The sequence below is a fragment of the Centruroides sculpturatus genome, unplaced genomic scaffold (genome assembly GCF_000671375.1).
Source record: "Centruroides sculpturatus isolate CEXI.00-Female unplaced genomic scaffold, Cexi_2.0 scaffold577, whole genome shotgun sequence".
Taxonomy (NCBI): domain Eukaryota; kingdom Metazoa; phylum Arthropoda; class Arachnida; order Scorpiones; family Buthidae; genus Centruroides; species Centruroides sculpturatus.
Window position 1 is genome coordinate 137,541 of NW_019384834.1, and position 25,902 is coordinate 163,442.

At 30.2% G+C, this 25,902-nt stretch overlaps 1 protein-coding gene across 1 annotated transcript in view; it reads right to left on the reverse strand.

Moving 5' to 3' along the window:
* Nucleotides 1-570: 570 nt before the first annotated feature.
* LOC111630188 (myb-like protein X) overlaps nt 571-25,902 on the reverse strand; it is a 29,483-nt gene continuing 4,151 nt past the window's right edge. The window contains exons 2-5 of the mRNA XM_023374250.1: nt 10,762-10,909; nt 9,825-9,879; nt 9,047-9,168; nt 571-861 (exon numbers count right to left, since the gene is read on the reverse strand). Coding sequence (XP_023230018.1) covers nt 794-861; nt 9,047-9,168; nt 9,825-9,879; nt 10,762-10,909 — 393 coding nt within the window. The 3' untranslated portion in view covers nt 571-793. The remainder of the gene's footprint in view (nt 862-9,046; nt 9,169-9,824; nt 9,880-10,761; nt 10,910-25,902) is intronic.

The following is a 25,902-nucleotide window of genomic DNA, read 5'->3' on the forward strand; positions in this document are numbered from 1 at the left end:
GGACAAACATGTTGGGAACTCGCACGACATCTAGCGATTTAGGTTTTCTTCACTTGAACAACTTGTTCACTATACATTTAGAATTCTTGCATTGTTTGCTAATTAAGAATTAATTAAAAGACATTTTGTATTATTTAATAAATTTTTTTTGTCAATATTGATCACAAAGCCATTCTGTTTTCATTTTACAATTACTTTATGATGAGGGCCAACCGGTAGCCAGTGGCAGTTGGTCGTGAGCTCACACCTTGTCAACGGACTGGACATGTGGGGGTTTCGGGTTTTCTTCATGTTTGTAACATCTAAATAGGAGCCAGTTTCCCATTAAAGACCTCTAGGGAGTCGTTCCTGCCATTGGTAGATCACCCATATATGTTGTCGTAAATGATTAAAATCTAAATCTTTATGATGAGACCAAATTAAATTCAAAGTATTGACACAAGACACCACTGTACTGTTCAAATAAATGTTATTTTGCTTTTTTCATGATCATATATAAAAATTTCATTTTACACAGTACTAAAATATAAAAATACCTTGTGTAATACACAATATAAAATTTGTATATTAAAATCAAACAACAACAAACCATTAATCAAAAGTCAGATTTTATATTTATTTTATACACAGTATAAAATCTTTTACCAAAAGTACATACTGTTTACTTCCTTATTGCTGTATTATTTTAGATACACTTCAGCTATATTCAGTCCAATTGAATAATCAATACCTGTATGCAGTTAAGTTGTATTATGAGCTTATTTCTCTGTATGAAGTAGAAAATAAAAATTTTTCAACTTTGTATCCGTAAAACCTTTCCACAGAAAGTCTGCTTTATTTTCTTTGACATCATATCCTTCACTGTAATGAAATGATTTATATTTTTAATGATCATTTTATTTTAGTATCAAATATAAATAAAAAATAGATACTACATATTATGCTAATAATATATCTATTTATCTATGTGTGTATGTGCTTGTATATAAAACAAAATTGAAGAACTTCTATCACACTTTTACAGGGTATTTAAACATTATAGGTCTACTCTGTAAAAGTGCAATAAAAGTACTTCAATTTTGTGTTTTATTTATACTTTAAATGTGTTCTTATCTTATGGTATATGTCTTGTTGATTTTAATAATGTATTTGAAGATTTGAAAGTCAAATGTGTATTTAATAATTTTATTGTTAAAATTGGGAATTTAATTGTACTTTTATTTTGTACAGTTTAATATGTAACAACTGTATAACAACTGAAGAGGGATGAGTCCAAAATGCATTTTGTTAAAGATACTTAAAAAGAATAAAAAAAGAGTTATAACACTCAGAAGTCGTGACAAGTTTGAGAAGAAAAATCACTATTTAGGTTGCTGAAATAATAATTTAATACAAATCCAAACGACAAACTAAATGATGGCTTGTTAAGTTAATTCTTCACTTTTGTTGATCTTCCCATAATGTTTTTATTTTCTTGAGATCAACAGTTTATAAGTTCACTGTGAGGTTTGGTTGGTACTGGGCTTGGGATGATGTGATTGACAAGATGGATGAAAGGGATCACAGTTCTTGAAATATCAAACACTCTACTGCTCGGCAGTCTCTATTTTTCTTCCAAGTCCCTCAGTGATAAGGTTGGATTTTGGTTGATAGACTGATATTAAGTGAATAGAAATATATCAATGATACACAGTTCAGGAAGAAGAAGCAGTTTTAAGATGAAAGATTGGAGAAGCATGGTTTTAGAAGCATGTTATGACCTTGAGATATGAGTTTATATGAATTTTAGTCATGAACCAAACAATTTAATTGGTCCCCAATCCTTCTCTTTCCTCCCCAATTGTCTCCAGGTAGAATGAGACCCATTGAGCCACAAGAAAGATCGAATCTTGATTTTAATCCGACACCACATCTTTGATCTCAGACAATGGGATGTTTAAACAAACTTTGGAACTTTTATTTGTATTTCTAAAAGTTTTATTTTCTCTTCTGTCAAAAACTTCTATAAGACATTTCATGATAATTATTTATTGATTGAAATATCTTATAGTACTCCGAGTTTGTGTAATTTTGTCATATTTACAAGTACCCAAGCCAAAGTTTGTCTTTCCTATTCAACATATGAACTCAACACTAGTATTGTGTTTTATTCCAAAGACACATGGCAAATTTTCCATCAAATTCCTTTATTAGTTGAGTCGATATGGTACATTGTTTTGTAATTACCACCATCATATCAAAAAATGGAGAGCAGACTGTTAACCTCGAACCAGAAGAAAAACCAGCAAATACCGACCGAAAACCAAGGTGTAGTATATAAAATTCCATGTACCTGCGCAAACAAAAAACATTACAAAGGAGAAATAAAAAGAAAAGTAAAAACAAGACTGAAAGAACACATAGCGGACCTAAAATACAATAGAATAAATTCTGCATTTTACGAACATTGTACTATAAACAACTGTAATATAGATAACGATAACGTAGAAATACTGCATAAAGAAAAATTAACGTACAACAGGAAGTTTAAAGAAACCATAGAAATCATGAAAAGTAAAGACAGCATAAATAAAAACTTAAGTCTTAAAATAAACGAAAACTGGATTAATATATTATAAATAATATTTTTATAATAATATTTTTTTCTATCGAACGTCATACATGGCAACACTTAAGATACCAGCGCATAGGAAAAAATAAAAAGGGGGTGGAAGGTAAAAAGGGGGAGGAAACAGCTAAAAATTTTTTACAGTTGTGTTGTATCGGAATATGCCTATAAGAGAAGATTTTAGAATATTTTAACCTTTTAATTTATAATATATACTAGTTTTACAAAGATTAAAGCAGATTTTACATGTTTTTAAATTATACAAAGTGTAACCAAAAGTTACTACGTCTATATATCGTTTATGTACTCATTGTTTTATGTAAATTCTCTACTGTAATAAGTTAAAATATATATATTGTATTTTAGTTGACTGAAGAGGAGCAAAGCCCGAAACGAGTACAAAACAATGTACCGTATGGACTCAACTAATATAGGAATTTGATGGAAAATTTGCCATGTGTCTTTGGAATAAAACACAATACTAGTGTTTACTACACCACAAATATAAAACAGAACACGGTTTCAAAAAAACAAATATGAACTCAAGTTGTTTGACACTCACATCTATTTTTTTTTCTTCACATTGTGTTTATCTAACAAAATTCTTTCCTCAGGTGGAAAACTTTTAAACAAACTTTTAGTGAGGGTTCAGACCTCATCTGAAACCTTACATATGTTTTTAATTAAGGTTTAATGTTTTTAGACTTTTGTGTAGTGTATGTGGTATAAATTTTGTGTGCAATTTTCTAATAATGCCTGTGGAGTATATTTGTAGTATATTACCTGGATGTTTAATCACAGCACTGGCTGGGGATGATTCCTACATCCAGCCTAAGAACAACTGTGCCACAGCACTCAGCCAGCAAACGTTTAACCCAGTGAAGTATATATATATATATATAAAAGTATAACACATCTCAATAGCCTGAAGAGTATATAGAAACATCTAACAATTGCCTAAATCATAATTATTAATTTAGTTAAGAGATGGTGCCTAATGTCTACCTCTAGTGGCAAATTACTTTGTATTAATTATTAAAATTTAGCACAATTGTAGCCTGATCATTTAGGCAATTGTTGGATGTTTCTATATATTCGTTGGGCTTTGAGATGTGTTATCTAATAATATAAGCCATTGATCATGCTGTTTGTATATCTGTAATTTGTAATCTGTAACGGAATGTCTAGAACAGGCACTAGAGGCGTCTCTAGCTATTATTTAAATTAATAATAAATTCAGTATATTATTATTTTTATTTGAAATAGGAATTTATTATTAAATGAATATTATAATGAATAATCAATATATATAATGAATAGCATAATGAAATCTTAGAAACCAAAAATGGATAAGATTAAGACAGTTTTCGACAAAAAAAAAACAAAAAAACCCACTATCTGCCATGTTGCAAGTATCTATATATATCGAGTATTATTATAGTATTTATAAGTATCTATATATATTTTTATTTGTAATAGGATTTTATTATTGATATGAATTTATTATTTATACCATGGAATGACACCACTGCTGCTAGAATGCCCACTAGGGGGTGTCCCAGGCTACTAGTACTTCATAATCTACGTGCAAGCTCTTAGTGTATTATATTTGCTATTTGATTATGCCTATGTAAATAATCTGTTTGTGTGAAGATATCACAACCAGAAGTTATATTATGTATTTTTTTCTGACAGAATATGGCATTTTTTTCAAGTCATTTTGTTAGTGATGTATTCTTCAGGATATGTTTTCTATAGTTTTTAGTTTTTATGACCTGATCTTGATTGTCAGCCATAAACCCCTCAGTTGTTTCAAACAGGCAGTCCCTAGTCATCCAATAGTTTGACAGTTTTGTCAATGTAGTCCTGAGCTAGGTCATAGGCATGCCTTTTGGGTTCATGACTGCTTAATGGTGTCTATGTTATTTGTGTGTTGAGCTATGTCCAGGTACTTAGAGTGTAAGTTTAAAGGTTTGTGGTTACTATCTGCCAGGGTTATAATTTTATGTAATCTTGATGTTTTTTGTTTTTTGTGGAAAAACTCCTGCAGTGTCAGAATTTGTTTGTAGTTCAGGTTAACTATATTATTAAGGCAATAGCCACCTCCTCACAAGGAAGTGTAAATCTTTCTATGGATGATTTTGGATGATATTGTTTATGCTTAGTAAGTATTGTTCTGGAGTTGCTCGAGATCTGTGCATATCCAGTTTAAAAGTCCAGAAGTGAGTACAGGGACAGCATATGTATTTAAAGCTTTAATACTATGTTTTGATTTAGGTGGGTTGTAAGTCTGCATGTAATCTGTTCTGGTAATTGAGTGTCAATCTTTGCTTTATATGAATGTTTTGTAAGTTTGGCCTATTGGAATCCTAAATATTTGTAAAACTTGTCCTCTTCCATGGATTTGATAATATCTCCACTTTTGAGTATAAAATCTGTTTCTTTTTCAATGTAGTGTGTTTGGTATTGTCTAGACCAGTGGTTGTTAACCTAGTCCCTATTGCCCATTAGTGGGAAATTTAAGTTTTCATGGTGGGTGGTAGGGTAATTAATTAAAGATAATTTCAGTAGACTTTATACTTTTACATTTTTCTTTTTCTTCAATTTAAACAGCTTCTGCACTAGTAGGCATTGTATCAATGAAGATGCAGAAATGCAGCATGAAATTAAATTTTGTGTATTATAAACACATGCAAAGTATAAATAAAAAAATAAATTTAACTACATACTTTTACTGAACCTCCACTCAAAAATTATGACTACTTTGCAGTTGCTCAAAATTAAGTTACTGCGAAACTGGTGAGCAATTAGAAAATTTTACTACCAACAAAGATACAAAAGTGAATGGTAGGTATAAAAAGGTTGACTATCGTTGATTTAGATCAAACTCCATTTTTATATCATTTGAGTATGTACGTGTAGTTTCTAAGAGTTGTTGAAGCTGATTTTGCATGGATGCATAAAGTTTGATATCACATGGAAATGAGGTGAATAATGTGAAGTTTTGTTCTGTTGTGTCTGATATTGTAACCCTATTGTGTTTAGTTCAATGTGCTAGATTAAGTGCAAAACAAAATCAAAGAGGATTTAAGGAAACTCCTTAAAAAATTCCTTGCTTTTGATTTATTTTTTATGTGAATGTTATGGCGGTTAAGATGTAATGTTGTTCTCCAGTGAAGCATGGTAAAATCAAGGTAACTAATGAGTTGGGGATGAATTCTGTAGATGCAAAGCAAGAAGTATGTGAAGAAGCTAAGTGTGTGTGAGACACTGTCAAATACTTTTCTATAATATATATGCCATGTATATGTTTCTGTGTTGCTTATGGACTTGCCAAGGATAACAGAGTCAATGAGTAGTAGTTCTTTGCAACCTTTGTGATTTCTACAGCAGCCTTTTTGTTGTTCTGTAAGAATATTGTGTTTATCAATATGATTGTATATTTTGTTTGCAATGCAAGCACTAAGAATCTTGTAAAGTGTTAAAACACACGTAATTGGTCTTTAAGGTGCAGGTTCTTTGATGTTCTTGTTTTTTTGGTTTCATGTAGGTGATGCCGTACATGAGAAAATTTTGCATGTCTTGTGGATTAGGATGATATGAATTAAATGTTTAGCCAGTTCCTGGAGAACGAATGTGAATATTTTATACCAGAAATTGTGAATGTTGTCTACACCAGGTGTTGTCCAGTTGTGTGTTTCTGCATTGTGCAAGGGATGTCTTGTATATTTATTTCAACACAATGCATACTAGATGTATCCTGCATGTCTTTGCTCTCTTTGATCCAGGATGCTTCAGCATTGCACCTGACAGTAGTAGACTAAAGAGAAGACCAATAATTTGTGAGTTCTTCTTCAATTGGCAGGCCATTGTGTTGGGAATCAGTACTAGATTTGGTATTAATTTGCCTGTAAAAGTTTTTTGTTATTTGTGAATAATTTATTGTTTCTGCACAGAGAAAATTTTGTATCATTTGAGTCACTGTGCCTTGGCTGCAAGTTTTTGTTTCACTCAGTATGTCAATGTATTCTGCAATGTGGACATTGTGTAGTTTGTGCTTGGTGTGTGTTTTAATTTTCTTTAAAAATTTTTTAGTTGTTTCATTAATTTATGTGTTGTTTTGTTATTAGTGTATTTTGTCAGCCTGCCTAGCTGCTGTCTAATATTGTTTATTTGTGTTCTATTCTTCTTTGTCAGGCAGACTTCTGAAAGGTTTTGATCTGTGTGTTTCTGTTTTTATGTAGTTTTAGTCCATGGTAGATCACTACTGTGACTGTACCAACATAGATTAGTATGTGGATATTTGAGTGTCTGAAGAAATAGAATTAGTGCAATCTTGTAATATGTAAGTGTTCACATAATGTAAAGTTTTCCCTACTAGTTTATAAGTGTTGATTTTGAGAATATGTGGCCATTGTGCAGGATCAGTGCCTGTAAATTTTGTGAATGCTTCTTGGAAAAGAATAGAGACAATATGAATTAAACCTGAATTTATTTCAGGCAGTGAAGAAGTGTTGATATTGTCAGCATCAATGAAAATAGTGGTGATAGTGAACTGTATTGTCAATGCATGTATCTTAATGTAATGGATAATGTGTTTGTTGTTGATGTTGGGAGTATTTCTTTGTTGATGTAATTGTTCTGCAATTTGTTGTTTGGTATGTTCTACCACAGCAACGTTGTGAGTGGTGAGAGAGTTGTTATTATCACAGTGACATTCCATTAACCCAGCATCATAATGAACACAGTGCTCAGTTATCGAATCTGATGACTTATCAGACAATGAAACTTTTCCTTTTTTTTTTTTCAATTCTCTGAATGCAATTTTACATATATCTTCACATGCAAAACTGTACAAATCCACTTTTTATGATTGTTTAACACACCATTTCAATTTTTCCATATTATTCCCACTCTTGGTTAGTTTCAAACAAGAACACACTAACTAGAATCTTACTTTGTGCTTTGTACACTTTTATAGAATGTAGAGTAGATATAGATCTACTCTACATTCTATATCTATATCATATATATTTTACATTTTAAAAGCAAAATGTTCCATTACCACCAGAACCGAACCAAAACTAACACTTTATAAAGAAGTGCTATAAATAGAGACTCAACTCCAACTGCCTAGATGAAATATAACCAAATCAATCAAGATGGACAACAAGTACTTTATCTACACTTTCTGAAATATTACATTTCGATTAATTTGACTTTAATTTCAATTTAAATTAATTCTATGTAATATGGGTGCTATTTAGTATAGATGTATATAAAATCACTTCAAATCTAAAAATTGGCTGATTTTCCCACAGCAACTCCAGTTTGGTGATTTAAGACTTTATTGTATAAATTTAACACAGATTATACATATGCATTTCGAGTTGTTGTGATGTCACAACTCCTCTTCAGTGCTGTTAAAGAGCAATGATATGATTAGAAAACTGACATTGTTATTATTTTTCATAAAGACTTTTTACAATAACACTTACATGTTTTAGAGAGAAAATAACATAATGGTCCATTTTCACTTTTGAATTATGCCATAAACATACATAAAAAGTTTTTCTAAATTACATAAAATATAATTAACTATAAAAGCATAATATAATGACAAAAACTCAATAAATTTTCAATTTTACTTCAAGTTTACGTCCAGTTTTATGTATCTATTGGTTTTTTTTTCACTTGTTATAAAGATGATGACTATATGCCAGTCCTTTCAGGTATAGCACCATATAAGCATGAAATGTTACAATACAATTTTTAAAACAATAAAACAGCAAAAAAGTATAATTGTACTTACAACTTATATTGTGCCTGTTATTATATAGGCTTACAAACATAAAACTTGTAAGTGCTATTGTAAAAAGTTTTTATGAAAAATAATATCAATGTCAAATTTCTAATCATATTGTTGTTCTTTAACAGCACTGAAGAGTTGTGACATTACAATAATCCGAAATGCATATGTATAATATGTGTTAAATTTATACAATGAAGTCTTAAATCACCAAATTGGAGTTGCTGTGGGAAAAATCAACCAATTTCTGAATTTAAAGTGATTTTATACACATTTAAATTAATTCATTTTATTTTATTTTTAATTTTGGTTTTGGTTTCTGTTTCAATATAAAACCCAGTTTTAAATTTTTTAAATTTTAATTTAGTTTTAAATTTAATTATTACTTATAATTTTAATTAACTGGCTACCTAGTTATGTATAAATACAGACAAATACCCAGTGCACCAATACTCCTCAACCAAAAGATGAGCTGGACATGCAAGCTTATCAGGTTTGCTGGCAACCCAGCATACCAGATGCCATGTTAAAAGAATTTCACTGTCTTAGTATTATTATTTGCAGTATTTTCATTAAAAGTATAGTTAAAGCAGATTTTGACTTCATTTAGAAAATAAAATTTTCTTTACCAGATTCTCTTCTGTTTTTGTTTCCAAATAGTTGCTGACGTTTCCAATTTTTTGCACTTTCAGCTACTGAAGTATGCTTCTTGATGAAACTATTTGCTCTGCATACCATAAATTCAGTATTTCTAAAGTTAGAAAGAAAGAAATAAATGTTTTACTTTAAGCAAAAATTGAAATAAAAAGCAATTTCATAAACATTTAAACTGTTTGTTTATTTTCTAAATGTTTATATTTTTTATTGAATTTTACATTATTATTAATACATTAAATAATAAAATAAGACTCTCTATAACCAATAACCAGTGCAAGTATGGCTAAGCAATAAGAAACAAACATTTTCATAATACCCAAAACCCAGAACACCTCAAGTGGTTAGAGACAGTCGAGATTTTTAAGGCCTACTCCAAGTCCACATGCATTAATTTAGGGAAGAGATGTCTCTATCAATGACGTGGCAGGCTTTACTTGACAGTGATATTTAGTGTTCAATCTTATTTAAAGATGACATTTGAAATGTATGCACATAAATTCCTTCATTTCAACTCTTCATCTTACTATTTGATTTTATATTCTCAAATGAATTTGGAAGATCCAGCTTATTTAGAATTATGAAAACCTGAAGAAGAACACAGAAGGGGTCATTAAAATGTTTGTTTCTTATTGCTTATCCGTACTTCGCACCAGTTATTGGTTGTAGAGAGTTTTATTTTATCGTTATCCCAGTGTCATATGCAGATGTGTACATTAAATAAATTAAAATACAAAATTTACATCAACTAACCCATGAATGCTGATGAATTCTTCTTGAGTTCCATCATTTGTAATATTGGAATATTCTATAAGAATATAAAAGACTTAGTTATATTTACTTTGAAGCTTTTTATACAATCAAACATAGACAACTTTACTAATTAAATAAATATTTTATTCATTGTCAAAAATTAAACTGATATAACATAAAATTAATATTTAATTCATTAAGAAACAAAGTTGACCTGATAGAAATTAAAATATTAAGTATGTAGATCAGACAGTGATTTATGGTATTATACCGTATATAAAAAATTATAAGAAATCTTAAATTGATAATTAAACAATAGAGATTAGACATAGTCTTCTTAGAGATGTTACAGCACTTTCCAGTTATACTCAAAAGATTTGTGTAGAAATCTGAATTCACCAGTAATCCAAAGTAATTTTAATGTTTGTTGAATTTTAAATCAAGTTTGCTGAGAAATTATACAAGTCTTGCATAATTTCTCTGCAGACTTCAAACTTGCATCAACTGATAGGTATTGGATAGGATAAATTCCATCAAATAAAATGTAAAGAAAAGCTGTGAAAGAATTGCTCACCAACAATATATAAATAAATTGACAGCAAAGGTGATTAAGACATCAGCCTAATGCTCTGAAGATCTAGGACTGAACCTCGGTGAACATTTTCCCAGGAATTTTTGTGGCAGTCTGTTCCAAATATGTCAGGCCTTGTGTGTTTCAGATTTTTAAACAGAAATAGAGAAATAAACAAAATATCCAATTTAAGTGAACAAAAAGGATAAAACCTTCAAAAGTGCTTAGCAGTAAAACCAGAGGAAAGGAGAAACTAATAATACACCCTCCAAACAACTGTAATCTTAATAAAAAATCATTTGGAAAAATTACTCAAAAATATAAAAGAAATTAATTTCTTTTTTACAGATATAAATATAAACATACCTTTATTATTTTCACTTGAAAGTCTTAGTTTCTTTGGCAAAGATTTTTCAACATTTTTACTTGAATATTTTGATTTTTCTAATGTAGCCATATCATCTAATATATTTTGAGGTAATTTCTTAGCTTCCAAATTTAATATTTTCTTTATCTAAAATGATAGAAATATTAATTTTATAACAATTCTGTATTTATTTTTAATTTATATTTTTAGTATTGTGACGATCCGAAACCCTTTTGTTTTAGAACAGTATCACCTTTCTAATAAACTTCGTGATTAGGTAAAAAGGGAAAAAGAGGGACTTCTGAGGTCGATGACCGAGACGATCTCCTCGAAAAAATCATTAGTATATAAATAAACGAAATCTCCTCCATTTGTTTAAAGGTAATTCTATAGACGTTAATATCAACAAGACACGTATAAGAGATGTTTCTTATCGCCTCTTGGCTGTACGTAACATGTGGTTACGGCAATAAATCGTCTCCTTCGTAGTCAAACGCGACATTTGATATAAACAATATCTAGATAGTTGACCAGGTTAAAGAAATTATTGCCAGATAAACGTTAATTTATGGATGAGAGCCGTCAAACCTATAGAAATTTATATTATAAAATCATATCTTCTAAACACTGATAGCAATAAATTAAACAAACTTCTCTGTGTCAGTTGTCAGAACTAGCTAGATCCAGACATCAACACACGAACAGGTGTGCGTATAATTCAATAATGATGTCACAGTTCTCACCCCCTCAAAAATAGTATAAAGAGGGCTTGGATGCAGTCTACAGGGCGGACATCAACTGCCACATCTACTGACTCATACTGTCACCCTATCCGTCGCTAACTCGCCATAACTGCCGTGACGATCCAGGAACGTTTTTACCAACGACCCATATTACGGATCGGGAACTTAGAGGTATTTGTTTTTGGATATCTATTTGTATACTCTCTCTTTCTGAGAAATCTCTCTCTCATCTCTTAACTTAGAGAATACAGATTAGATGTTTCATATGAAAGACAAATCATTATTGCGACATAGAATAGAATTTTTGTAGATCTTCATCTTAGCCTTTGCTACGTACAATTTTATAATTGTTTATTAAATGTGTTATTCTTGTTCAACCTGTGTATTCATTTGGGAACCTGTCAACTTACCCATTAACATCCCCAATCATTTCATTTTGCCCTCCTATAAAGCCATCCTCTGACAGAGCCGCCAGTAAGTGGGGACAACTAACCCCCTTGGTTCTCACAGTATGTTTTAATAAGATAAGGGCATGCTGTTGAGATTCCAGTACAGAGTACTAGAATTTAAATTTATTTATTGGTTGGGTGGTAGGGTAATTAATTAAAGATAATTTCAGTAGACTTTATACTTTTACATTTTTCTTTTTCTTCAATTTAAACAGCTTCTGCAATAGTTGGCACTGTATCAATGAAGATGCAGAAATGCAGCATGAAATTAAATTTTGTGTATTATAAACACATGCAAAGTATAAATAAAAAAATAAATTTAACTACATACTTTTACTGAACCTCCACTCAAAAATTATGACTACTTTGCAGTTGCTCAAAATTAAGTTACTGCGAAACTGGTGAGCAATTAGAAAATTTTACTACCAACAAAGATACAAAAGTGAATGGTAGGTATAAAAAGGTTGACTATCGTTGATTTAGATCAAACTCCATTTTTATATCATTTGAGTATGTACGTGTAGTTTCTAAGAGTTGTTGAAGCTGATTTTGCATGGATGCATAAAGTTTGATATCACATGGAAATGAGGTGAATAATGTGAAGTTTTGTTCTGTTGTGTCTGATATTGTAACCCTATTGTGTTTAGTTCAATGTGCTAGATTAAGTGCAAAACAAAATCAAAGAGGATTTAAGGAAACTCCTTAAAAAATTCCTTGCTTTTGATTTATTTTTTATGTGAATGTTATGGCGGTTAAGATGTAATGTTGTTCTCCAGTGAAGCATGGTAAAATCAAGGTAACTAATGAGTTGGGGATGAATTCTGTAGATGCAAAGCAAGAAGTATGTGAAGAAGCTAAGTGTGTGTGAGACACTGTCAAATACTTTTCTATAATATATATGCCATGTATATGTTTCTGTGTTGCTTATGGACTTGCCAAGGATAACAGAGTCAATGAGTAGTAGTTCTTTGCAACCTTTGTGATTTCTACAGCAGCCTTTTTGTTGTTCTGTAAGAATATTGTGTTTATCAATATGATTGTATATTTTGTTTGCAATGCAAGCACTAAGAATCTTGTAAAGTGTTAAAACACACGTAATTGGTCTTTAAGGTGCAGGTTCTTTGATGTTCTTGTTTTTTTGGTTTCATGTAGGTGATGCCGTACATGAGAAAATTTTGCATGTCTTGTGGATTAGGATGATATGAATTAAATGTTTAGCCAGTTCCTGGAGAACGAATGTGAATATTTTATACCAGAAATTGTGAATGTTGTCTACACCAGGTGTTGTCCAGTTGTGTGTTTCTGCATTGTGCAAGGGATGTCTTGTATATTTATTTCAACACAATGCATACTAGATGTATCCTGCATGTCTTTGCTCTCTTTGATCCAGGATGCTTCAGCATTGCACCTGACAGTAGTAGACTAAAGAGAAGACCAATAATTTGTGAGTTCTTCTTCAATTGGCAGGCCATTGTGTTGGGAATCAGTACTAGATTTGGTATTAATTTGCCTGTAAAAGTTTTTTGTTATTTGTGAATAATTTATTGTTTCTGCACAGAGAAAATTTTGTATCATTTGAGTCACTGTGCCTTGGCTGCAAGTTTTTGTTTCACTCAGTATGTCAATGTATTCTGCAATGTGGACATTGTGTAGTTTGTGCTTGGTGTGTGTTTTAATTTTCTTTAAAAATTTTTTAGTTGTTTCATTAATTTATGTGTTGTTTTGTTATTAGTGTATTTTGTCAGCCTGCCTAGCTGCTGTCTAATATTGTTTATTTGTGTTCTATTCTTCTTTGTCAGGCAGACTTCTGAAAGGTTTTGATCTGTGTGTTTCTGTTTTTATGTAGTTTTAGTCCATGGTAGATCACTACTGTGACTGTACCAACATAGATTAGTATGTGGATATTTGAGTGTCTGAAGAAATAGAATTAGTGCAATCTTGTAATATGTAAGTGTTCACATAATGTAAAGTTTTCCCTACTAGTTTATAAGTGTTGATTTTGAGAATATGTGGCCATTGTGCAGGATCAGTGCCTGTAAATTTTGTGAATGCTTCTTGGAAAAGAATAGAGACAATATGAATTAAACCTGAATTTATTTCAGGCAGTGAAGAAGTGTTGATATTGTCAGCATCAATGAAAATAGTGGTGATAGTGAACTGTATTGTCAATGCATGTATCTTAATGTAATGGATAATGTGTTTGTTGTTGATGTTGGGAGTATTTCTTTGTTGATGTAATTGTTCTGCAATTTGTTGTTTGGTATGTTCTACCACAGCAACGTTGTGAGTGGTGAGAGAGTTGTTATTATCACAGTGACATTCCATTAACCCAGCATCATAATGAACACAGTGCTCAGTTATCGAATCTGATGACTTATCAGACAATGAAACTTTTCCTTTTTTTTTTTTCAATTCTCTGAATGCAATTTTACATATATCTTCACATGCAAAACTGTACAAATCCACTTTTTATGATTGTTTAACACACCATTTCAATTTTTCCATATTATTCCCACTCTTGGTTAGTTTCAAACAAGAACACACTAACTAGAATCTTACTTTGTGCTTTGTACACTTTTATAGAATGTAGAGTAGATATAGATCTACTCTACATTCTATATCTATATCATATATATTTTACATTTTAAAAGCAAAATGTTCCATTACCACCAGAACCGAACCAAAACTAACACTTTATAAAGAAGTGCTATAAATAGAGACTCAACTCCAACTGCCTAGATGAAATATAACCAAATCAATCAAGATGGACAACAAGTACTTTATCTACACTTTCTGAAATATTACATTTCGATTAATTTGACTTTAATTTCAATTTAAATTAATTCTATNATCTATATATATTTTTATTTGTAATAGGATTTTATTATTGATATGAATTTATTATTTATACCATGGAATGACACCACTGCTGCTAGAATGCCCACTAGGGGGTGTCCCAGGCTACTAGTACTTCATAATCTACGTGCAAGCTCTTAGTGTATTATATTTGCTATTTGATTATGCCTATGTAAATAATCTGTTTGTGTTAAGATATCACAACCAGAAGTTATATTATGTATTTTTTTCTGACAGAATATGGCATTTTTTTCAAGTCATTTTGTTAGTGATGTATTCTTCAGGATATGTTTTCTATAGTTTTTAGTTTTTATGACCTGATCTTGATTGTCAGCCATAAACCCCTCAGTTGTTTCAAACAGGCAGTCCCTAGTCATTCAATAGTTTGACACAGTTTTGTCAATGTAGTCCTGAGCTAGGTCATAGGCATGCCTTTTGGGTTCATGACTGCTTAATGGTGTCTATGTTATTTGTGTGTTGAGCTATGTCCAGGTACTTAGAGTGTAAGTTTAAAGGTTTGTGGTTACTATCTGCCAGGGTTATAATTTTATGTAATCTTGATGTTTTTTGTTTTTTGTGGAAAAACTCCTGCAGTGTCAGAATTTGTTTGTAGTTCAGGTTAACTATATTATTAAGGCAATAGCCACCTTCCTCACAAGGAAGTGTAAATCTTTCTATGGATGATTTTGGATGATATTGTTTATGCTTAGTAAGTATTGTTCTGGAGTTGCTCGAGATCTGTGCATATCCAGTTTAAAAGTCCAGAAGTGAGTACAGGGACAGCATATGTATTTAAAGCTTTAATACTATGTTTTGATTTAGGTGGGTTGTAAGTCTGCATGTAATCTGTTCTGGTAATTGAGTGTCAATCTTTGCTTTATATGAATGTTTTGTAAGTTTGGCCTATTGGAATCCTAAATATTTGTAAAACTTGTCCTCTTCCATGGATTTGATAATATCTCCACTTTTGAGTATAAAATCTGTTTCTTTTTCAATGTAGTGTGTTTGGTATTGTCTAGACCAGTGGTTGTTAACCTAGTCCCTATTGCCCATTAGTGGGAAATTTAAGTTTTCATGGTGGGTGGTAGGGTAATTAATTAAAGATAATTTCAGTAGACTTTATACTTTTACATTTTTCTTTTTCTTCAATTTAAACAGCTTCTGCACTAGTAGGCATTGTATCAATGAAGATGCAGAAATGCAGCATGAAATTAAATTTTGTGTATTATAAACACATGCAAAGTATAAATAAAAAAATAAATTTAACTACATACTTTTACTGAACCTCCACTCAAAAATTATGACTACTTTGCAGTTGCTCAAAATTAAGTTACTGCGAAACTGGTGAGCAATTAGAAAATTTTACTACCAACAAAGATACAAAAGTGAATGGTAGGTATAAAAAGGTTGACTATCGTTGATTTAGATCAAACTCCATTTTTATATCATTTGAGTATGTACGTGTAGTTTCTAAGAGTTGTTGAAGCTGATTTTGCATGGATGCATAAAGTTTGATATCACATGGAAATGAGGTGAATAATGTGAAGTTTTGTTCTGTTGTGTCTGATATTGTAACCCTATTGTGTTTAGTTCAATGTGCTAGATTAAGTGCAAAACAAAATCAAAGAGGATTTAAGGAAACTCCTTAAAAAATTCCTTGCTTTTGATTTATTTTTTATGTGAATGTTATGGCGGTTAAGATGTAATGTTGTTCTCCAGTGAAGCATGGTAAAATCAAGGTAACTAATGAGTTGGGGATGAATTCTGTAGATGCAAAGCAAGAAGTATGTGAAGAAGCTAAGTGTGTGTGAGACACTGTCAAATACTTTTCTATAATATATATGCCATGTATATGTTTCTGTGTTGCTTATGGACTTGCCAAGGATAACAGAGTCAATGAGTAGTAGTTCTTTGCAACCTTTGTGATTTCTACAGCAGCCTTTTTGTTGTTCTGTAAGAATATTGTGTTTATCAATATGATTGTATATTTTGTTTGCAATGCAAGCACTAAGAATCTTGTAAAGTGTTAAAACACACGTAATTGGTCTTTAAGGTGCAGGTTCTTTGATGTTCTTGTTTTTTTGGTTTCATGTAGGTGATGCCGTACATGAGAAAATTTTGCATGTCTTGTGGATTAGGATGATATGAATTAAATGTTTAGCCAGTTCCTGGAGAACAAATGTGAATATTTTATACCAGAAATTGTGAATGTTGTCTACACCAGGTGTTGTCCAGTTGTGTGTTTCTGCATTGTGCAAGGGATGTCTTGTATATTTATTTCAACACAATGCATACTAGATGTATCCTGCATGTCTTTGCTCTCTTTGATCCAGGATGCTTCAGCATTGCACCTGACAGTAGTAGACTAAAGAGAAGACCAATAATTTGTGAGTTCTTCTTCAATTGGCAGGCCATTGTGTTGGGAATCAGTACTAGATTTGGTATTAATTTGCCTGTAAAAGTTTTTTGTTATTTGTGAATAATTTATTGTTTCTGCACAGAGAAAATTTTGTATCATTTGAGTCACTGTGCCTTGGCTGCAAGTTTTTGTTTCACTCAGTATGTCAATGTATTCTGCAATGTGGACATTGTGTAGTTTGTGCTTGGTGTGTGTTTTAATTTTCTTTAAAAATTTTTTAGTTGTTTCATTAATTTATGTGTTGTTTTGTTATTAGTGTATTTTGTCAGCCTGCCTAGCTGCTGTCTAATATTGTTTATTTGTGTTCTATTCTTCTTTGTCAGGCAGACTTCTGAAAGGTTTTGATCTGTGTGTTTCTGTTTTTATGTAGTTTTAGTCCATGGTAGATCACTACTGTGACTGTACCAACATAGATTAGTATGTGGATATTTGAGTGTCTGAAGAAATAGAATTAGTGCAATCTTGTAATATGTAAGTGTTCACATAATGTAAAGTTTTCCCTACTAGTTTATAAGTGTTGATTTTGAGAATATGTGGCCATTGTGCAGGATCAGTGCCTGTAAATTTTGTGAATGCTTCTTGGAAAAGAATAGAGACAATATGAATTAAACCTGAATTTATTTCAGGCAGTGAAGAAGTGTTGATATTGTCAGCATCAATGAAAATAGTGGTGATAGTGAACTGTATTGTCAATGCATGTATCTTAATGTAATGGATAATGTGATTGTTGTTGATGTTGGGAGTATTTCTTTGTTGATGTAATTGTTCTGCAATTTGTTGTTTGGTATGTTCTACCACAGCAACGTTGTGAGTGGTGAGAGAGTTGTTATTATCACAGTGACATTCCATTAACCCAGCATCATAATGAACACAGTGCTCAGTTATCGAATCTGATGACTTATCAGACAATGAAACTTTTCCTTTTTTTTTTTTCAATTCTCTGAATGCAATTTTACATATATCTTCACATGCAAAACTGTACAAATCCACTTTTTATGATTGTTTAACACACCATTTCAATTTTTCCATATTATTCCCACTCTTGGTTAGTTTCAAACAAGAACACACTAACTAGAATCTTACTTTGTGCTTTGTACACTTTTATAGAATGTAGAGTAGATATAGATCTACTCTACATTCTATATCTATATCATATATATTTTACATTTTAAAAGCAAAATGTTCCATTACCACCAGAACCGAACCAAAACTAACACTTTATAAAGAAGTGCTATAAATAGAGACTCAACTCCAACTGCCTAGATGAAATATAACCAAATCAATCAAGATGGACAACAAGTACTTTATCTACACTTTCTGAAATATTACATTTCGATTAATTTGACTTTAATTTCAATTTAAATTAATTCTATGTAATATGGGTGCTATTTAGTATAGATGTATATAAAATCACTTCAAATCTAAAAATTGGCTGATTTTCCCACAGCAACTCCAGTTTGGTGATTTAAGACTTTATTGTATAAATTTAACACAGATTATACATATGCATTTCGAGTTGTTGTGATGTCACAACTCCTCTTCAGTGCTGTTAAAGAGCAATGATATGATTAGAAAACCGACATTGTTATTATTTTTCATAAAGACTTTTTACAATAACACTTACATGTTTTAGAGAGAAAATAACATAATGGTCCATTTTCACTTTTGAATTATGCCATAAACATACATAAAAAGTTTTTCTAAATTACATAAAATATAATTAACTATAAAAGCATAATATAATGACAAAAACTCAATAAATTTTCAATTTTACTTCAAGTTTACGTCCAGTTTTATGTATCTATTGGTTTTTTTTTCACTTGTTATAAAGATGATGACTATATGCCAGTCCTTTCAGGTATAGCACCATATAAGCATGAAATGTTACAATACAATTTTTAAAACAATAAAACAGCAAAAAAGTATAATTGTACTTACAACTTATATTGTGCCTGTTATTATATAGGCTTACAAACATATAAAACTTGTAAGTGCTATTGTAAAAAGTTTTTATGAAAAATAATATCAATGTCAAATTTCTAATCATATTGTTGTTCTTTAACAGCACTGAAGAGTTGTGACATTACAATAATCCGAAATGCATATGTATAATATGTGTTAAATTTATACAATGAAGTCTTAAATCACCAAATTGGAGTTGCTGTGGGAAAAATCAACCAATTTCTGAATTTAAAGTGATTTTATACACATTTAAATTAATTCATTTTATTTTATTTTTAATTTTGGTTTTGGTTTCTGTTTCAATATAAAACCCAGTTTTAAATTTTTTAAATTTTAATTTAGTTTTAAATTTAATTATTACTTATAATTTTAATTAACTGGCTACCTAGTTATGTATAAATACAGACAAATACCCAGTGCACCAATACTCCTCCCCCAAAAGATGAGCTGGACATGCAAGCTTATCAGGTTTGCTGGCAACCCAGCATACCAGATGCCATGTTAAAAGAATTTCACTGTCTTAGTATTATTATTTGCAGTATTTTCATTAAAAGTATAGTTAAAGCAGATTTTGACTTCATTTAGAAAATAAAATTTTCTTTACCAGATTCTCTTCTGTTTTTGTTTCCAAATAGTTGCTGACGTTTCCAATTTTTTGCACTTTCAGCTACTGAAGTATGCTTCTTGATGAAACTATTTGCTCTGCATACCATAAATTCAGTATTTCTAAAGTTAGAAAGAAAGAAATAAATGTTTTACTTTAAGCAAAAATTGAAATAAAAAGCAATTTCATAAACATTTAAACTGTTTGTTTATTTTCTAAATGTTTATATTTTTTATTGAATTTTACATTATTATTAATACATTAAATAATAAAATAAGACTCTCTATAACCAATAACCAGTGCAAGTATGGCTAAGCAATAAGAAACAAACATTTTCATAATACCCAAAACCCAGAACACCTCAAGTGGTTAGAGACAGTCGAGATTTTTAAGGCCTACTCCAAGTCCACATGCATTAATTTAGGGAAGAGATGTCTCTATCAATGACGTGGCAGGCTTTACTTGACAGTGATATTTAGTGTTCAATCTTATTTAAAGATGACATTTGAAATGTATGCACATAAATTCCTTCATTTCAACTCTTCATCTTACTATTTGATTTTATATTCTCAAATGAATTTGGAAGATCCAGCTTATTTAGAATTATGAAAACCTGAAGAAGAACACAGAAGGGGGTCATTAAAATGTTTGTTTCTTATTGCTTATCCGTACTTCGCACCAGTTATTGGTTGTAGAGAGTTTTATTTTATCGTTATCCCAGTGTCATATGCAGATGTGTACATTAAATAAATTAAAATACAAAATTTACATCAACTAACCCATGAATGCTGATGAATTCTTCTTGAGTTCCATCATTTGTAATATTGGAATATTCTATAAGAATATAAAAGACTTAGTTATATTTACTTTGAAGCTTTTTATACAATCAAACATAGACAACTTTACTAATTAAATAAATATTTCATTCATTGTCAAAAATTAAACTGATATAACATAAAATTAATATTTAATTCATTAAGAAACAAAGTTGACCTGATAGAAATTAAAATATTAAGTATGTAGATCAGACAGTGATTTATGGTATTATACCGTATATAAAAAATTATAAGAAATCTTAAANTACATTATTACATCACCTTTTATTGAATTTTACATTATTATTAATACATTAAATAATAAAATAAGACTCTCTATAACCAATAACCAGTGCAAGTATGGCTAAGCAATAAGAAACAAACATTTTCATAATACCCAAAACCCAGAACACCTCAAGTGGTTAGAGACAGTCGAGATTTTTAAGGCCTACTCCAAGTCCACATGCATTAATTTAGGGAAGAGATGTCTCTATCAATGACGTGGCAGGCTTTACTTGACAGTGATATTTAGTGTTCAATCTTATTTAAAGATGACATTTGAAATGTATGCACATAAATTCCTTCATTTCAACTCTTCATCTTACTATTTGATTTTATATTCTCAAATGAATTTGGAAGATCCAGCTTATTTAGAATTATGAAAACCTGAAGAAGAACACAGAAGGGGTCATTAAAATGTTTGTTTCTTATTGCTTATCCGTACTTCGCACCAGTTATTGGTTGTAGAGAGTTTTATTTTATCGTTATCCCAGTGTCATATGCAGATGTGTACATTAAATAAATTAAAATACAAAATTTACATCAACTAACCCATGAATGCTGATGAATTCTTCTTGAGTTCCATCATTTGTAATATTGGAATATTCTATAAGAATAATGAACACAGTGCTCAGTTATCGAATCTGATGACTTATCAGACAATGAAACTTTTCCTTTTTTTTTTTTCAATTCTCTGAATGCAATTTTACATATATCTTCACATGCAAAACTGTACAAATCCACTTTTTATGATTGTTTAACACACCATTTCAATTTTTCCATATTATTCCCACTCTTGGTTAGTTTCAAACAAGAACACACTAACTAGAATCTTACTTTGTGCTTTGTACACTTTTATAGAATGTAGAGTAGATATAGATCTACTCTACATTCTATATCTATATCATATATATTTTACATTTTAAAAGCAAAATGTTCCATTACCACCAGAACCGAACCAAAACTAACACTTTATAAAGAAGTGCTATAAATAGAGACTCAACTCCAACTGCCTAGATGAAATATAACCAAATCAATCAAGATGGACAACAAGTACTTTATCTACACTTTCTGAAATATTACATTTCGATTAATTTGACTTTAATTTCAATTTAAATTAATTCTATGTAATATGGGTGCTATTTAGTATAGATGTATATAAAATCACTTCAAATCTAAAAATTGGCTGATTTTCCCACAGCAACTCCAGTTTGGTGATTTAAGACTTTATTGTATAAATTTAACACAGATTATACATATGCATTTCGAGTTGTTGTGATGTCACAACTCCTCTTCAGTGCTGTTAAAGAGCAATGATATGATTAGAAAACTGACATTGTTATTATTTTTCATAAAGACTTTTTACAATAACACTTACATGTTTTAGAGAGAAAATAACATAATGGTCCATTTTCACTTTTGAATTATGCCATAAACATACATAAAAAGTTTTTCTAAATTACATAAAATATAATTAACTATAAAAGCATAATATAATGACAAAAACTCAATAAATTTTCAATTTTACTTCAAGTTTACGTCCAGTTTTATGTATCTATTGGTTTTTTTTTCACTTGTTATAAAGATGATGACTATATGCCAGTCCTTTCAGGTATAGCACCATATAAGCATGAAATGTTACAATACAATTTTTAAAACAATAAAACAGCAAAAAAGTATAATTGTACTTACAACTTATATTGTGCCTGTTATTATATAGGCTTACAAACATAAAACTTGTAAGTGCTATTGTAAAAAGTTTTTATGAAAAATAATATCAATGTCAAATTTCTAATCATATTGTTGTTCTTTAACAGCACTGAAGAGTTGTGACATTACAATAATCCGAAATGCATATGTATAATATGTGTTAAATTTATACAATGAAGTCTTAAATCACCAAATTGGAGTTGCTGTGGGAAAAATCAACCAATTTCTGAATTTAAAGTGATTTTATACACATTTAAATTAATTCATTTTATTTTATTTTTAATTTTGGTTTTGGTTTCTGTTTCAATATAAAACCCAGTTTTAAATTTTTTAAATTTTAATTTAGTTTTAAATTTAATTATTACTTATAATTTTAATTAACTGGNTACTATCAATAATTAAATGCTAATAAATCCCAATATAATCTGGCAATCATTTGATTTTATTGTTTGATAATTTTGTTCAGAATTCTTTTATTTTGAAAATATACATGTATTCAATACCAATAAATTTGCCCATCAAAGATAATAAATTATATGATTTTAGTAAAGATAAACGAAACAAGTAATGTACAATATTTTATTGAAAACTTTAGTGTACATGACAAAACTCTTTTAAAAACAATATTTCTTGTAGCTGTATCATTTTTACCAGCGTTAGTATATATGTAATTTTTGTTTTCATAAAAATTATTATTGGTTGAACTCAATGAAGTTTTAAACAAGTTATCCTGATTAGTATTTTTAACGGCTTGTCCAAAATTCTTTACAGTTGTTTCAGAATATCAACTTAATGAAGAAAGAAGCTGATGATACCTTTGTGATTATCATGTTCACTGAATTTGAACATTCAGTGAACATGATAATCACTTGTTAAAAGCAAAGAAATAATCACTACCATTGATTTTAAACAGAATAAATTACTCCTTCAAAATCAACAAAAATAAAATCTTTACTGCTTTTAATGACAAGAAAATGTGAGATAATCATAGAACCCAAAAGTTGAAGAGCAAGAACAGAGCAATGTTTCAATGTGTGGAAGAATGGAATAACACTTACTGCACAAATTAGGAGCTTAAGCTAATAAAGATTTGGCAACGATCAGGAACTCCATCTTTTTCTAGTGTTCTTAGGAATCAGAAAGTATGTTGAAGAAGCAGGAATTTATGAGATTCCTATGCAAAGTTCAGAGGGAAGCCTCTCAGCAAATGTAGACTTGAGACAGCAAAATCTTTAATTGAATAAGAAATGTTTTCATCCTGATCTAAGAAACATCATCTTTTAATTTATACAAAATGGATATAACAAATATAAATGCCATTACTATTTAACTTAAACTCAAATATTTTATAATTTTTACAGTTTGAATGTTATTTAAAACCAAACATGACAAATTCAAACAAAAATATTTAATCCATTAAAAACTAATTTTAAATAATGTTCAAACCATTAAAAGTTTTTAAATTAAATTCAAATATTTTACAAGCAACAGTATTTATATTTGTTATCTATGAATTATAAGCTGAAGTTGTACTGGAATCAGGACAAAAACATTTCTTATTAAATGAAAGATTTAGCTTCCTGAAGTAAGCATTTTAAAATCAATAATAATATAGTGTCAGAAATACATGAAATAGTATTGTAGCTTATTTGGTTTGGTCAAAAAGAAACTAGAAGTATTTTGTTTGTGCTGGAAAAATAGAATATGGTGGGCATGTAGGAGCAGTTATTAATATTTTGCATACAATAGCACCACAGCTGCACAGAGAAGCTACTTCTGAATGGGCTCACACATTGGTGTGAGCCCCATCCAATAAGGCACAGGTTCTCAAACTTATTTCAATCACTGCTCACTTTGAGATTAAAAAATCTAGTGCCCCCATATTTTTTAGCTTACCTTTTTACATTACCATCTGTTGCATATCTTAAAACCAGTTATTGCAAATATAATGTTTAAACATGCATTACTATATAGGATAGAATAGATAGGGTGTGACCCATATCCTATTTCTGAGATAAAAAAAATATACAATGAGAAGAAATAAAACTCATATTTAATCACAGTCTTCTACTGCCACCATGAAAGCCTCCAGTGCCCACAAGGGGGCGTTATTGCCCACTTTGAAAAACTATGCAATAAGGAATAGCATTTAGTCATTGAATTTCTGAAATTAGAGAAAGTTAAACCCAGTGAAATTCATTGTCAATTGGTAGCTGTTTATGACAAAAATGATTTGTCAAAATCACAACTCTTCCAATGGGCCAAGAGTTTCATACAGGATGGCAGGAAAACTCATGGCAGACTGTAGATGGCCATCACCAAAGTTAACAGTGCTACAACAAATGCCTTAATCCACAGTAACTGGTCTATCATTTTCATTGAAGTTGCTGACCATTTGCAAATCAGCCCTATGGCTCAGCATTCTCAATAATGTAAGATGTACTGTACAGTACTTAACTATAGAAATTGGATGATGATGTAGAAAAGGAGGTCATGGAATGGGTTTGCAAGCAGCAAGCCATTTTTATTACAAAAAAATAAAAATCTTGCGAAGTAGTGAGATATCTGCCTTAACCCTGAAGAGAGGAGTGGACTGGCCAGAAGGGCTGGTAATGTAGAACCTGTATATGTAAAAGTGCTGTTTGTTGAAATTTCCAAGTATTTATTACATATATCAAATGTAATTGACTATACATATACTTTTCAGTTTATTTTATTTCACTAAACCTTTCATAAACATTTTTTTAGAATATTAATATCTGACAAATAGTTAGTAAACTGGGCCATTGGTTCTGATGTTGCCAGACTCAAAATCAAGTCCCAGTCCGATACTGCCTCAGAGAAATATTTTGAAAAATATCAAATGATGTACCAAAAAACTAATTCTGGATACATTTTGACTGAACCAAGTATATTTGTGTATATTTCTTCCTTCTTAGGCAAGCCTGTCCTTATGTATTTCATATATTTGAATGATGGGCAGTCTTTGAAAGCTTGTAGAAAATAATGGAATAAGAGCTAATTGAGAAAAAAGAAAGATGGATTTGAGAATAGAGACAAGAAAAGAAGCTGATTTGAAAAATTGAGTCAATCATCGAAGGACTTGGAGCTGTTAATGTGACTCCAAAATATTGGCTATCATTACAATGAGTAAAAATTTCATGCTCTATTTATGCTAGGTTTCATAATTTCATGAGTTTAAATTTCATACTCTATTTATGCTATTTATGCTAGGTTTATTATATATATATATATATATATAATTTATATTAATATATATATAATTTTATATATATATATTTA